At 40.8% G+C, this 13084-nt stretch overlaps 1 protein-coding gene across 2 annotated transcripts in view; it reads right to left on the reverse strand.

The window, feature by feature from the left end:
• Positions 1-13084, reverse strand: part of F13a1 (coagulation factor XIII A chain) — a 160700-nt gene that overhangs the window by 83304 nt on the left and 64312 nt on the right. The window contains exons 5-6 of one of the 2 annotated variants that reach the window (XM_005327491.5): positions 10153-10271; positions 7113-7220 (exon numbers count right to left, since the gene is read on the reverse strand). In XM_005327491.5, coding sequence (XP_005327548.2) covers positions 7113-7220; positions 10153-10271 — 227 coding nt within the window. The remainder of the gene's footprint in view (positions 1-7112; positions 7221-10152; positions 10272-13084) is intronic. The other variant, XM_078020501.1, reaches the window with a different exon arrangement.

The raw sequence follows: 13084 nt of genomic DNA on the forward strand, positions 1-13084 counted from the left end.
TCATGGAGACAGACGATAATAACCTCAAATAAAAGTCAATAGATCTGAGACACAGAAACTCTGGGCAGGAGCCTTGACTCTACCATGGAGCCTCCATATGACAATGGCCATCAACCTGGGAATTTTGGTTTCTAGGATCCAGCAAGTTAGTAAGTTGGTGATCCGTCATCACTCTTACAAAACACCAAGCAGAGGTTGTATGTTTATTCTCCCAAAGGTGGCACTGAATTACATCAGTGTGGTGACACTGATGAGGTGGCACTGATCATTACCACCGCCATTACCACTGGAAGTTCTGGTTGGCAATTATATAAACCAGGCACAGAATGAAATGGGAAAACAAATTACTATTACGTAATCATGCTTTTCTTGATAGACACAAGATTCATTCCGTGAAATGGAGAAAAAGGCCCTTGGTGGTAAAAGATTGGGGACAATGGCCACCGACCACCTGAGTCCTCAGATTTCTTTGACAGTTCATTCCAAGAAAGGAGGCAGGGGTTGGTTGTCTTCTGAACCAAAGGAGCAGTTAGACATTGCTTCATACATTTAAAAGTATTTTCAAAATGAAAACTGTTAGGGAATCATACTGCGGTGAATTGTATGATCGGCGAGGAGAGTTTATGTATTTATTTCTGACTCGGAAGTTCATTCAGAATGACTCAGGATGTGGAATTTCTAACTCAAGCAAAATTTTAAATGCAACCTGAATATTTTAAATGAAGGTTTGTTGCATGAAGAAGTCTTCTGAATGTTCAGCTTTCCATTCAAGATGGGCAAGTAAACAACTAGAGGAAAAAATGTTCAAAACATGGTTTTGTAGTAAATTCCCTGTGGAGTTGCATGGCAACAACTCAAAGCAGTGTGGGCATGACTGTCTTTTTCATGTGTGGAAAGAAAAAAACATTTCTAAATACTGGTTCAGGGGAAGAGGTAGAAAAGATGGACAAAGGGAAACTAGCCTTACTTTCAGTTTATCTGTGGGATCACTGGTGCTTGAGAATCAGAAGCCATGAAACCCATTTGGTCTCAAAGGTGTGTAGCTATGCAGCTTGTGCTGTGCTCTGGAAGAACTCAGGACCTGCCTCCAGTTGTGTTCAGTTTGATTTACTAGCTGGAGTCCAACTTCTTTTTAGTAACACTAAAGAGTACGCAGAACATCGATTGGTTAAAAAAAGTTCAATCTTGAGTTAATTCCCCAAAGGCACAGTCAGAACAAGGTATTAATGGGGATTAATGATGGCACCATGGTTCGATGTTAGCAAAAGACTAGGGTTAAAAATAAACGTGCACACCTCAAGAGAAGCTGCAAAGTCCTGGCTGGCAACAGTGGAAAGCCCTGGAATTTTAAAAATATGTAATTATATTGACATTTTCTTCCCTACCACCTTCAAATTCCCCCCCCATTAATATCACCTTTTTTTTTAAATCACTATAATTGAATAAAAATAGAGTTTCAAGGAATCAAGCAAGTGTGGGTGTTGGGACCCCATGGGACAAGCTTGAGTTGTGGCAACCTTGTGTTTCCTGAATTGCAAAACACACAAGTCCCAAGAGGAGCAAATCGATATATCCCCTTACTGCGCTTTAGTGACTGACAATGTGGATATAATTTCCACTGTGGAGAGAGGGCTTCTCTGAACAATAGTGTGGCTTATTATTGCTATGGGTCTTTGTTACACCATTCCTCTATCTTCTGATTCAATATCTCAACACTCATTAGGCCAGGGGTTTAGTCCTGGGGAAACTTTGAGCTAAATTTGAGAGATTTGTTTTCCTAAACAATCTTATGTTTAATTCCACAGGAGAATTTGCTAAATCACGTTGAAGTTTTCTATTTACTAGTCTGTCTATTCTATTAAACTGTAAGCTCTGTCGACGTAGAAACAATGTTTTTTGTTCATGACTGGGCTCTTGTGCCCAGATGGGTAGTGCTGAGGCTCAATAAATACTTGTTGAATGAATGACCGAGTGGGTGAGTGTTTTCCTACCATCACAATCATCACCACCACTACCAACATCACCACCACCACTACCATCATTATTACCATCACCCCACTATTGCTACCACCACCATTACCATTGCCACCGCCACCACCATTAATCCTTACCATTACCACCACGCTCGCCACCATCATAACCATATCGTCACCACCATGGTGATGGAAAGAAAAAACCTACCATCCATCACCTACCATCACCACCACCACCACCACCACTGCTATCTTCATCACTAGCACCATTATACCACCTGTGGTACCTAATCCTTTTGGGACCTCTTTCCAAGGCACCCATTGACTTCTTCTGTCTGGAATCTTCTGATTCACACCTTTCCTCGTTTATTCCTGTTTGTTGAAATTCACCTACCTGTTCTGAGCTCAGTTGCTTGGGGGCTTTTTCTTTTCTAGGAGACAGCTGCTCAGTTCGATAGAGAGCTGTGTTATTTGTCATCATGTGTTGGGAGGAGCCTTCTAAAGCGATACGACCTGAGAGCAAGGGCAATATCTAGTTCCAGCTCAGCCATTTTTTTTTTTAGTGGTGTGACCTTGAGTGAATGACATCCCTTCCCAAGGCCTCTCCTTTCCTCATCAAAAAGTCCCCTGGAGAATCTTCCAGATCTCGTGTGCTCCTTTCAACACAGCTCTTCTTTTATGGATAAAATCTCACCATACAGAGGAACAAGTGGGCATGAAGGTGAGAGGCTCAGAGGGTTCACGGTGACGAAGCAAGCCGTTCCCTGCAGTAGCAGAGGCCCCTGCAGCAGCAACTGCGTCTCTCTGGGGAAAGAGTTCTGCCTACGGTTCCTGCCAAATCCAATTAGTCACCGGGCAAAGCCGGCACGGACAGGTAACCAGCAGCAGTAATGATGGGGTATTATCACTGCCACCCCCTCTGCCCAGGACCAGGCTGTTCTTGTCACCTGTCAGGGCATAAGCGTTTTGATAGTATGACGGGGAGCTCAGAATCCACGTCTGGTGGCTTCATAGCAATTTAGGGCTGGTATGCTTTACTAATGGCAAGTGAGTGAAGTGGATTTTCAAATGGCACTAAAGCATCCTCCTTAACTTCTCCTGGCACATTTCCTGGCAATTTTCTTGGGTGGAGACCGTCACATTAGAAATGAGGTGGAAAGGAAACAGCAATCAAGGGGTGCAATTTAAGAGAAGAAGCACAATGTTGGACAAGCTTCTTCTTTTTTTTCCCCTAATTTCCTCTTTTTTTCCCCTTTTCTCTCTTAAACAAATCTTTAGTATAGATTTTATAAAATGCACAAATCGGTATTTAGAAAAGTCTAAATAAAATTGGCTTAAGTGAGGCTATAAGAATCTCAGGCCCAATCCCCAGACAAGGGGATTACAGGATTTTTTTTTTCTCTTGGGAAAGTCCAGTAGTTCAAGGGTGTCCAGATTATCATGAAGTTTTCTTACTTCTATTTGAAAGCAAAGTAACAGCAACCCACAATAAGAGGGGTATACTGAATGTATAAGGGAGAAAAACGGAAGAAAGGAGAACTTTGTTTTGAAGAATTAAAGAAAAAAACAAAATTCTTGCTGTCAATGGAAATTACAAACGTGATTTGAGTACAGAGACAAAGTTTGATTTTCAAGAAGAAGTGAACCCTGTAGTTGAGTTATTGGCCCCAGCTCATATATTATGTTAGCAGCAGAAACAGATCCAAGGTCCAAGGTCCTATCTCCTGACATGGGGCCTGGTCCTTTGTATGCAATGCTGTCTCCACTGTCTCTTCCTTGGCAGAATAAAACCAGCAGGTTTTGAACAAATTAATCCTCTATGCAGGCCAGGAGAAAATGTTATTTCTGTTTCACAGCCAGGACAACTGAGATGAAGAGGGGCTGAATGCTGTGGTTCTCACTAGGAATGACCTTTTACCCCAAGGGAGCAATTTACAATATCCAAAGACATCTTGGGGTGTCACAGCTGGTGTGGATGGGAGAAGGAGCTACTGACATTGGAGGCCTCACAACGATTAGTCAAGGTCATGTACACTGGACCATAAAGGTTTTTAGCTGGGGACGGTGCACCTAAAATCCAAGTGCATATGATCGTTATTAGAAAGTCTGCACAGTTTCCGTCATTCTCTGTGCTTTCTTAGCACCATGCACAGTGTTTCCTTGCCTCTGTTATTTTGGGTTACTGTTACTTTGCTTTTAAAGAAAACTTCATGATAAACTTCACGGATGCCAGAATCAGCCATGACCACATTAAGTCAATGTGTCCGAGGGTCCCAGGTCATGTGCTTCTTGCCCCTACTCAGCTCCATTTTCTTCAGGTACCCAACGAGGGCAGGGCTGTTTGTGCCCATTCCTTCCTGGCATCGGCTGCTCTTAGGAAAGTCGGCCTGCCATTGCCCTGGTCTTGGCATGCACTGAAGTCACTGTGTCCCACCTTCGAGAGGATTGGTGTGTCACATGCATCTCTTTCTGAGAGTTGGTTTTTCTATGAGAGGAATTCCAGACTCTGCCACAGGCTGTGAGGCATTTGAGAGGGACTCAGGATAAAAGCAAAACACTTGGTGCATCAAGTTCTATTCCTGGAGAGCATCCAGAGGCCCGTCCTCCTGTGGATCTGGATTCCTGCTAGACTCTCTAACTCAGAGCTCTCGCTGGGTTTTCTAAATACAACTTTTCATATTTTAAGGCAAACCTTTGAGAAATTTGAAGGGTTTTCCCCTCCCCAAGATCTTTGTTTAACTGCACTCAGAATTTTCATGATTTTAAGAAATATCAAATTTCATGAAATCTCACTTCCAAAATTTTGAATTTCAAGGATTTGCAAACAGGAGCCCAACGGCCCGAAGGATTAAAAACTAGTTGATACTTTTTTTCTTAGGGTTGTTTTCTCTTTTTGGAGGCTCAATATTTTAGTTTTTAAAAATCACCACAACCGAATAGATGTTAGAACGACTCACAGAACTGTTGCAAGGATTGAAGGAGATCACAGATGTGAAAGGGTTTTGTAAACCATCACAATTTCTCTGTGTGTGAACAAGGATAAGGAACTAGAGATGTGGCTTAAAATTGGTCAGGTAAGAGTAGAGATGCTCTACCCCTTAACATACATGGTCTCCCCTTCCAAAAGCCAAATCCAACCAGAGCCAAACCATTGCCCAGACAGACTCTCTAATTCCAAACCTTGTAACTGGGGATATACATTTTCCAAATTAGAACTTCATAGGCTGTTTGTAATTAAAAAAAAATATTTCAAGGCAATTTGCAATAGCATTTCGGGCTTAATTCCATACCTAACAACTTCTGCTTGGCCAGAGGCCACTAGAGACAGCATTATGTTAGATGTTCCCTTTCCGCTTTCCTCCTGTGTTGACTTGTGTTTCAGGGATTTCTGGATTTGTAAAAATACACCCAATGTGTGAGTAAGCTTAGGATGAGAGCCATGCCATTAAATATTGCTTAGGAAGGAATTAATTTGTATTTAATAACTCCTAGCTCTTCCCTTCCCACTGCAAACTTGTTGTGGTAACTTCTAAGAAGAGAAAAAAGTGAAAAAATTTCTTTTAAAGTAGGAAAAATAGTTATTTAATATATATTGCAGGTCTAATATATATTGCTATCCATGGTTAGTATAATATTTCCAAAATCTTTAGAACTCATTGTATTTTCATTATGTAGTATAACTAACAACAGAAAACAAAGCCACCTTTTAATTTATTTCAGTGCTGGAATTGAACTTGGGGCCTGACCCATGTTAAAACACACACTCTACCACTGAGCTGTAACCTCATCCTAAAACCACCTCCACTTTTTACGTCCTCACATGTCCTAAATTTACAAGTAACTTAGTTCTGAAAAAATAGAAACCACCACAAGAAATTACATGCCATATCATCCTTGGACTAATATTTGTATGTCAGCAATACTGATTTTGTTTAAGTCAAAAGAATAGATAGCTGGGTACAGGGGCAGATGCTTCTAATCCCAGTGGCTCAGGGGAGGCTGAAGCAGAAGGATTGCAAGTTCAAAGCCAGCCTCAGCAAAAGCGAGGCTCTAAGCAACTCAGTGAGACCCTGTGTCTAAATAAAATAAAAATAAGACTGGGGATGTGGCTCAGTGGTTGAGTGCCCCTGAGTTCAATCTCCAGTAACCCCCTCTCCCTCAAAAAAAAAAAAGAATATATAAACTCAACTCAAAGATAAAATTCTTCAGGGAGAATGTTTTATAAAACTTAAGGACATTGCTAAAATCAAATTCTCCGTCTTTGTATGAAATAGAGCCTGTTTTAAGATTTTTTTTCAGGAATATTATGCTCCTGAACCAAATGTGATACATATGTTTTTTCCACCAAGAGCTGAATGCTGGCATATGAGTACCCAGGGTCCCATTTAATCTGCTTCTAACCCTGGCTCCAAGCTTCCCACTCATGGGTATTCTTTATCCTTTTCAGCCATCCCACTGCAGGATCTCTGCATCCTCAAAGACATCTCACGATATCCTACAAAGAGTAGCATGAAATGTAGAACCTGTCTAGCTTTGGAGTTAATAAACCTGGATTCCAGTGGAAGCTTTGTTTTTAACAAACTGACATCACCCTGCTTCCTTAAAATGGCATGGGAATACCTATTGCACCTACCTTATTAGATGACTGGGCAGAATTGATACCCACTTCATAAGCAATAAAGCTCTCTGGTGAGATATCACAGCTATAGAGGCTAGAATTCCATAGAGCTATTTATTGTTTATTCTTCACACCAGTGTAAATGTGGAGAAAATCTGGGTCTTGTACATCTTTGTTCTCCTTGATTGATCGACCCTTTGATTAGTCATTGATGTATTTTTTTAAGTCAGTTCTTAGTTGCCAGGCAAGAGGTTCTTAAGGATAACTGTGCAATAGGATGATATCCATCAGCATTTGACTGAAGCCCAAGAAACATACAGTATTGAGATAAAATTTTTGTTTTACAGCACATGACAAGCTCAGAGAAGTCAAGAGCTATGCAGGGTGTCGTCAGTCAGAGTGTCACAAATAAAAGTCTATTAAGTGTGAGTTGCTATTTCAACAGCTTTTAATGAACCAACAACGATGCTGAGGCAAGTGGTGCACGTGGTAGTTTTCAGCCATCAATAGACGTTGCTTACCATTGCAGATCCAACGCGGCTGACTTTGATGGGATTCCCTCTACCAGAGAGGTCCATTTGTGCTCTGTCCATCACGTACAAACAAGCATCAAGGATGCCATCTTCAAACTATTTTTTGGGGGGGGGAAATGAGAAGCTACTTAATAACCACTCTTAAAACAAGATAGTTTCTGTATTCTGGAGACTCCGGAGGCTAAGGCAGGAGGATTGCAAGTTTGAGGCCAGCCTCAGCTACGTATGTAGTGAGGCTCTAAGTAACTTAGCAAGACCTTGTCTTAAAAATAAAAAAATAAAAAAGGGCTAGGAATGAATGTGACTCAGTGGTTAAGCACCCCCAGGTTCAATCTCTGAGATTAAAAAAAAAGTCTCTACGAGAAAATAAAAATAAATAAAATCACAACTTAGTGCCTAAAAAAATGTGTATTTTCTACACAGTGATCTCCCAGAATGTTTAGTATGAACTGCTAAAGTGGAAGAAAGAAGTTCTGTATAAAAAATTTCTTCAGTGACGTACAGAGGAACATCAAAGGATGCTAGGAATACAAAAGAACTGCTAGAGAGCAGATGTGTCCAAGGGTCGTGAGCTGACTCGAAATTCTTTGAAAAAATTGTACAAGTTAATTTAAAAGATCTATCCAAGATATGACTGCAGGTGAGGGAAGGACTGATTGGCAGAGTCACTCGGAAGTCTTTCGACCTGGGAAGTAGCACGAGTTCTTGTGTGTCTTGAAAATAAGTGGCTCTAGGGTGTGTCACAGAAAGGTCCTCAGGCCCACTTAGCTTGCACCCCCAATAGAAGGAGGCTGCACACAGCAATTGTCCTCTGCGGTACCCCTTTGATGACCTCAGGGCCAAGGGAGTTTCACTTAGATAATATCCTAGGCTCAGAGCAGGTAGACAGCATTATCGTGGGCAGAGCCCACGAGCCAATTCAGCTTCCTTAGAAGGAATGCTGGCCACAGGGACACCAGCATTGTCTTTGAGAGGAATAAAGGCCAAATAATAATAAGCTGGCCAGATGGGGAGTCTCTGCCTACACTGTAGGACACAGCGAGAGGAGACGACTTTAAATACGGGAACCTTGCATGTCACCGACCTGAGTACTGGTGACAGAGACCACCATCTTTCGGGCTCATTACCAACTCCTTCTGTACTAAATCTGGTTAGAATGTCAACTCTGGGGGGTACCTCAAACTGATGCACTGGGTGCAGTAATCTGTATTTCCACCAGTTTTTCAGATATATAAATAAATAAATAACTCATTATTCTGGTTCTCGTAAGCCACACATCTCCGTTGTGTTTGTGAACATGCTAGCGGCTCTTGAGTTAAAGAACTATTTACAGAGTTCACTATTCCCTGGGTCTCTGCAAGCAACGGGTATGGCTGATTATTTTGGCTGAAAGACTTAAACTAATGGTCTCTTTTGAATGATGGTAGCCATAGGGCCTGAGATCAAGGGTGCCTACCTGAAGGCATGCTGGCTCGGAGCACCCTGACCCTGACTCCTTATTTTCCTTTCTACTTACCTTGATAACTTTCCCCCCATTAGCTATCTGAAGAGAATCAAGTTAGGGCCATAAACGGCCTCACAAGTGAGTTAGTTTTTGTGAGAACAGGTTATAAAGCAAGCCCACGCCATGTGCTTGGACCCTTCTGTACATGGCTAGTTCTTTTTGTTTCTCCATCATCTTGTGATACAGCCTAGGGGGACCTTCCAGAGGCTGAACAGATGGAGCTTTCCAACCTGGGACTCTCAGGTTCCAAAACCATGAGCTAAATAGATTTTTTTTTTCCTTTATAAAGTCTCAGCCTCAGGTATTCTGTTATAGCAACAGAAAACAGACTAAGACATCACCTTACGGCTAGAAAATGGGGATCTAACATAAAGGCACTGGACAACAGACAGTAGTCAAAGGCGATGTCTCTGAGGAAGGAGAGGGCTTTTAACTGGGGAGCCAGGAAAGAATCTAAAAACAAGGCAAGCAAACATAAATCATAGCTCGGCAGGATATCAGAAACATAGGTGGGCAAGCCTGAACACTAGATAGAGCATTCTCAGGAGTTAGGGTGAAGCTTGTCACAAAGCTGGCTGGTGGCAATAAGAGTTCATGACATGAGTCCCAATGGTCAGCCTGGGGCTGAGGGTGAAAGACATATGGAAATCCCATTTGGAGGTCAAAGTGAGGCACCAGAAGTTATGAATGTGTCATGTGACTTGTTGAAGTCAGGTTCTGTGGAATCTCTGAGATTCCAAGGTTTTCTGGATACTCAGAAAAATAATGCACAGTTACAGTCATCTCAGCCAGGAATCTCTGAGAAATTATACATTCACCTTTCCTTGTAGTGCTAACAAAAAAAAAAAAAGCATTTTGAATCATAGACGGGGCATTCATGTATGGAAATGTGGAAAATATTATTCATCTGCACCATTGTTAAAGACACCAAATTGAAAGTTTGAATTCTTGAATATCTTAAGGAAATACCATTTGCTATTTTATATCTAGACAGTAACTTGAGGTTGCAGCTGATAACATGTGTCTATGTAAAAGTCCAGTGGCCCTTCCTTGATAAAAATGCTAAGACTCTTTTTTAATTAGTGGCATCTCAGACTAATAATTTTTTAAAGTTTTTCTTTTAGTCAGACACACACCTTGCGGTGTTCTTTGCATTGTTATCAAAACACCTTTTTTTAAAAAAAATAAGAAAATGAGGTTTTCAATCCATTCTAGGTTGACTTAATGAGATTTCATTATACTAAGATGCCAAAGTATTTCTCAATTGGAGCCATGACATCCACAGAATCTCTGATCTCTGTAACATTTGTCATCAGAGGAAGATATGTGGTTTCAGCTGATAAATTATGCAGTTGTCTTTATAAGTCTCTACTCCAATGCCTTCTGTCTTGGAGTCTTAGATCCTGAAAAGCAGGAAATTGTACCTGTCTAATATCGATGTATGGCACCCTGCAGTAATGTATGTGACAAAAAAATATATTAACTAAAAACGCCCTTGACAATGACAAATTTTAAGCGGCTCACCTGACCATAGCTCCAGCTTCTACTCTTGATGTCATTGAAGTCTCCGTAAAAAATGACCCCGATGTCATTCAGGACGTATTCTTCTCTTTCTTTCTCATTGTCCAGATAGACAGCATCCTCTGCATCAGAAATTGAACACAAGGACCATTACCAAACCATACTGCTTTCAAATACTTCCAAGTTGATTTTGTTACCAAACTGCAATGTAATACCTAATGAAGAAAAAATGCCCATTGTTTCACTAAGCACATCTCATTTCCCAATATTTTTAACCATAGTGAAAATAATCAGTAGCAGAAATCAGTCTGGAGATGATGACATTTGTCAGCAAAATGCTAACAAACTCTCTTTCTGTCTCTCTCTCTCTCTCTCGGTAGGTTCCAAGCAGCACAATTAAATTGACAAGTCTCATTAAATATTTTAGGATTCTGGTGCATCAGTAGTTTCAGAAGCAGAATTCTATTATGCAGATACCAATCTGTAAGGCAGATCAGAAAAGAATTTCCAACCTATTAGCATCAATAGAAAACTAGCTGAATGGAAGGAGATTTAAAAAAAATATATATGGGACACATCAGAAGACAGCAGTCTTGATTGTCACGCCTGGTTTGTGGTCCATCGGGTTGGTGGAGGAGGGAGGCCATAAGTGGTCTCCTTATCATAAAAAATCCTTGTGGATGTGTTGGTAGGTGTGTGTGCCCTGGTCAGCTTAGTTCAGGTCATGGCCTTTGCTTCCTGGTGGGTATGGTCACAGGAAGGCCTTGGTCCCCACCTACCTACTTAGTCATTAGTGTGGTACTTATTCCCAGGCCTGGTGTGTATACAGACGAGCGTCTTTAACAACGGTATGACTGTGTGGGTATAAATCATACTCAGGTACATTTGCATATTTGGAAAGAGTCCACCTTGGCTCTGACTGCAGGAGTGATTTGTTATACTGAACTGACTTAGCTCATCTGCTAGCTCTATTACCTTTTGGGGGTTCTGTCCTCCTGGTTTGCTATATACATATAAAATATAGTGGTTCACACACCTTGGGCTGCACATTAGAACCATCTGGAGATATTTAAATAGTCTTGATTCCCCAGACTGAACTTTAGATGATTAAACAGATCAGAATGTCTGAAGTGGGATGAGATTGAGGGCATGAGGATTTTATCATTTTGTTTTTTAACCCCCCAGTGATTTTCATGAGGCCAAATTGAACAGAATGCTCTAGATCCCCAAGGTTCAAGGAATGGTCAAAAGACCAGAAGCAGCATTGTCTGGAGCTTGTGAGAAATGCAGAATCTCAGGCCTCTCACAGCCCCACTGAGGCAGAATCTGCCTGTGAGCAAGTTCCCTAGCACCTTGTGCACAGTGAGGTCTGAGAAGCTCTGCTAAGTCCAATAGACTTTGACTCCCATTCTGGGCTATACTGAGGCTAACACCATATCCTTGGGTATTTCCTTGTCTTTTCTACTCTCCTGCACCTTCTTGTAACTTCTTCCTCTCCTGTCTTTTGCTACCTTTGCCTGTTTTTTCTTTCTTTCTTTTTTTTTTTTGCAAGTGTGCACACATACACACACCACATACAGTGGACCCTTCATCTCCTTGGTTTCTGAATCTGCAGATTCAACCAATCATGGATTGAAAATATCTGGGAAGAAATTGTGTCTGTACTGAACATGCATACTTTTTTTCTTATCATGATTCCTTAAACAATACAACTATTTACAGAGCATTTATTTTGTATGAGGCACTATGAGTAATCTAGAGATGATTTAAAGTATGCTGGGAGGGGTGTGCTTAGGATCTATGCAAATACTACACCATTTAATAGAAGGACTTGTGTATTCATGAATTTTGTTTTCCTGGGGAAGTTTCCTGCAACTCATCCCCTGCAGATCCCAGAGATAACTGTGCATTTTACTGTCCAATAAACTGCACACATTTAAGGCATACAATTTCACAATCAAGTTAATAAACACATCCATCACCCCCAAAGTTTCCTCTTGCCTCTCCCTACCCTCATCCCAGCACTAGGGAATCATTAATTATATTTCTGTCTCTGTAAACTTCCTAGATTTTATATAAATAGAATCACACAGTATGGACTTTTCCCCCCACTTTTTCATTACTTTGAGATCCAACTGTGTTTTTGTGTATATTGATAGTTCATTCCTCCCAAAGCTGTTTTAACTTTCCAGAAGATTCCAGAGTTATATAACAAGAGTGTCCCATCCACCACTCAGTTTTTTAAAGGGTGAAATATGCTGCCTAGAAATAGCTGGCCTGGTGGTGATCCAGAGGCAGAAAGCCACTAATGGCAATCTCTGTCTAGGCTGAGGACCCCAAACCTGAAACTATAGCTTCACTTCCAAATACATCTGGCCAGAGACACACGTACAGAAGTGACTACTGACACAGAGTCTGAGGTCAATATCTCTAAGTACATGCATGAAAGAACACTTTTATTTTTAAAAGAAAATAGCATGAGAGTATATCTAAGGGCATTGAACTTTTATATGCACATAGTTACTTACCAGATGGAATTGAACACCCAGAGAAAGAAAGATTCCTTATGTATTTTTTTTTTAGTATTTTTATTCTTTCACTGTAGTGGTTTAACTTTTGTGACTATCACAAAATAGTCAACTTAGCCAAATGGGTTTAAAATGCTTGTTGTGGCAACAGAATCCCTCTTAGGTCCCATGAGGTCTGCAAGTGCCATTTTGAAATGTTTTGAAGGATGATGTTAGGTTTCCCTTACAATGAGATGTTCAAGGGCTTGTCCTATGTTGGAATGTACAATAAAGCTACTATACTTTAACCAATTCATATAAAGTGGATAAATAGATCAAAATAAATATCCCAGAAATAGATATGACTATACACACATATCTTTGCATGACTCTAATATGCAATAAAGGAAATATCAAAGAGAATGGCT

The sequence above is a fragment of the Ictidomys tridecemlineatus genome, chromosome 8, assembly GCF_052094955.1.
Source record: "Ictidomys tridecemlineatus isolate mIctTri1 chromosome 8, mIctTri1.hap1, whole genome shotgun sequence".
NCBI lineage: Eukaryota > Metazoa > Chordata > Mammalia > Rodentia > Sciuridae > Ictidomys > Ictidomys tridecemlineatus.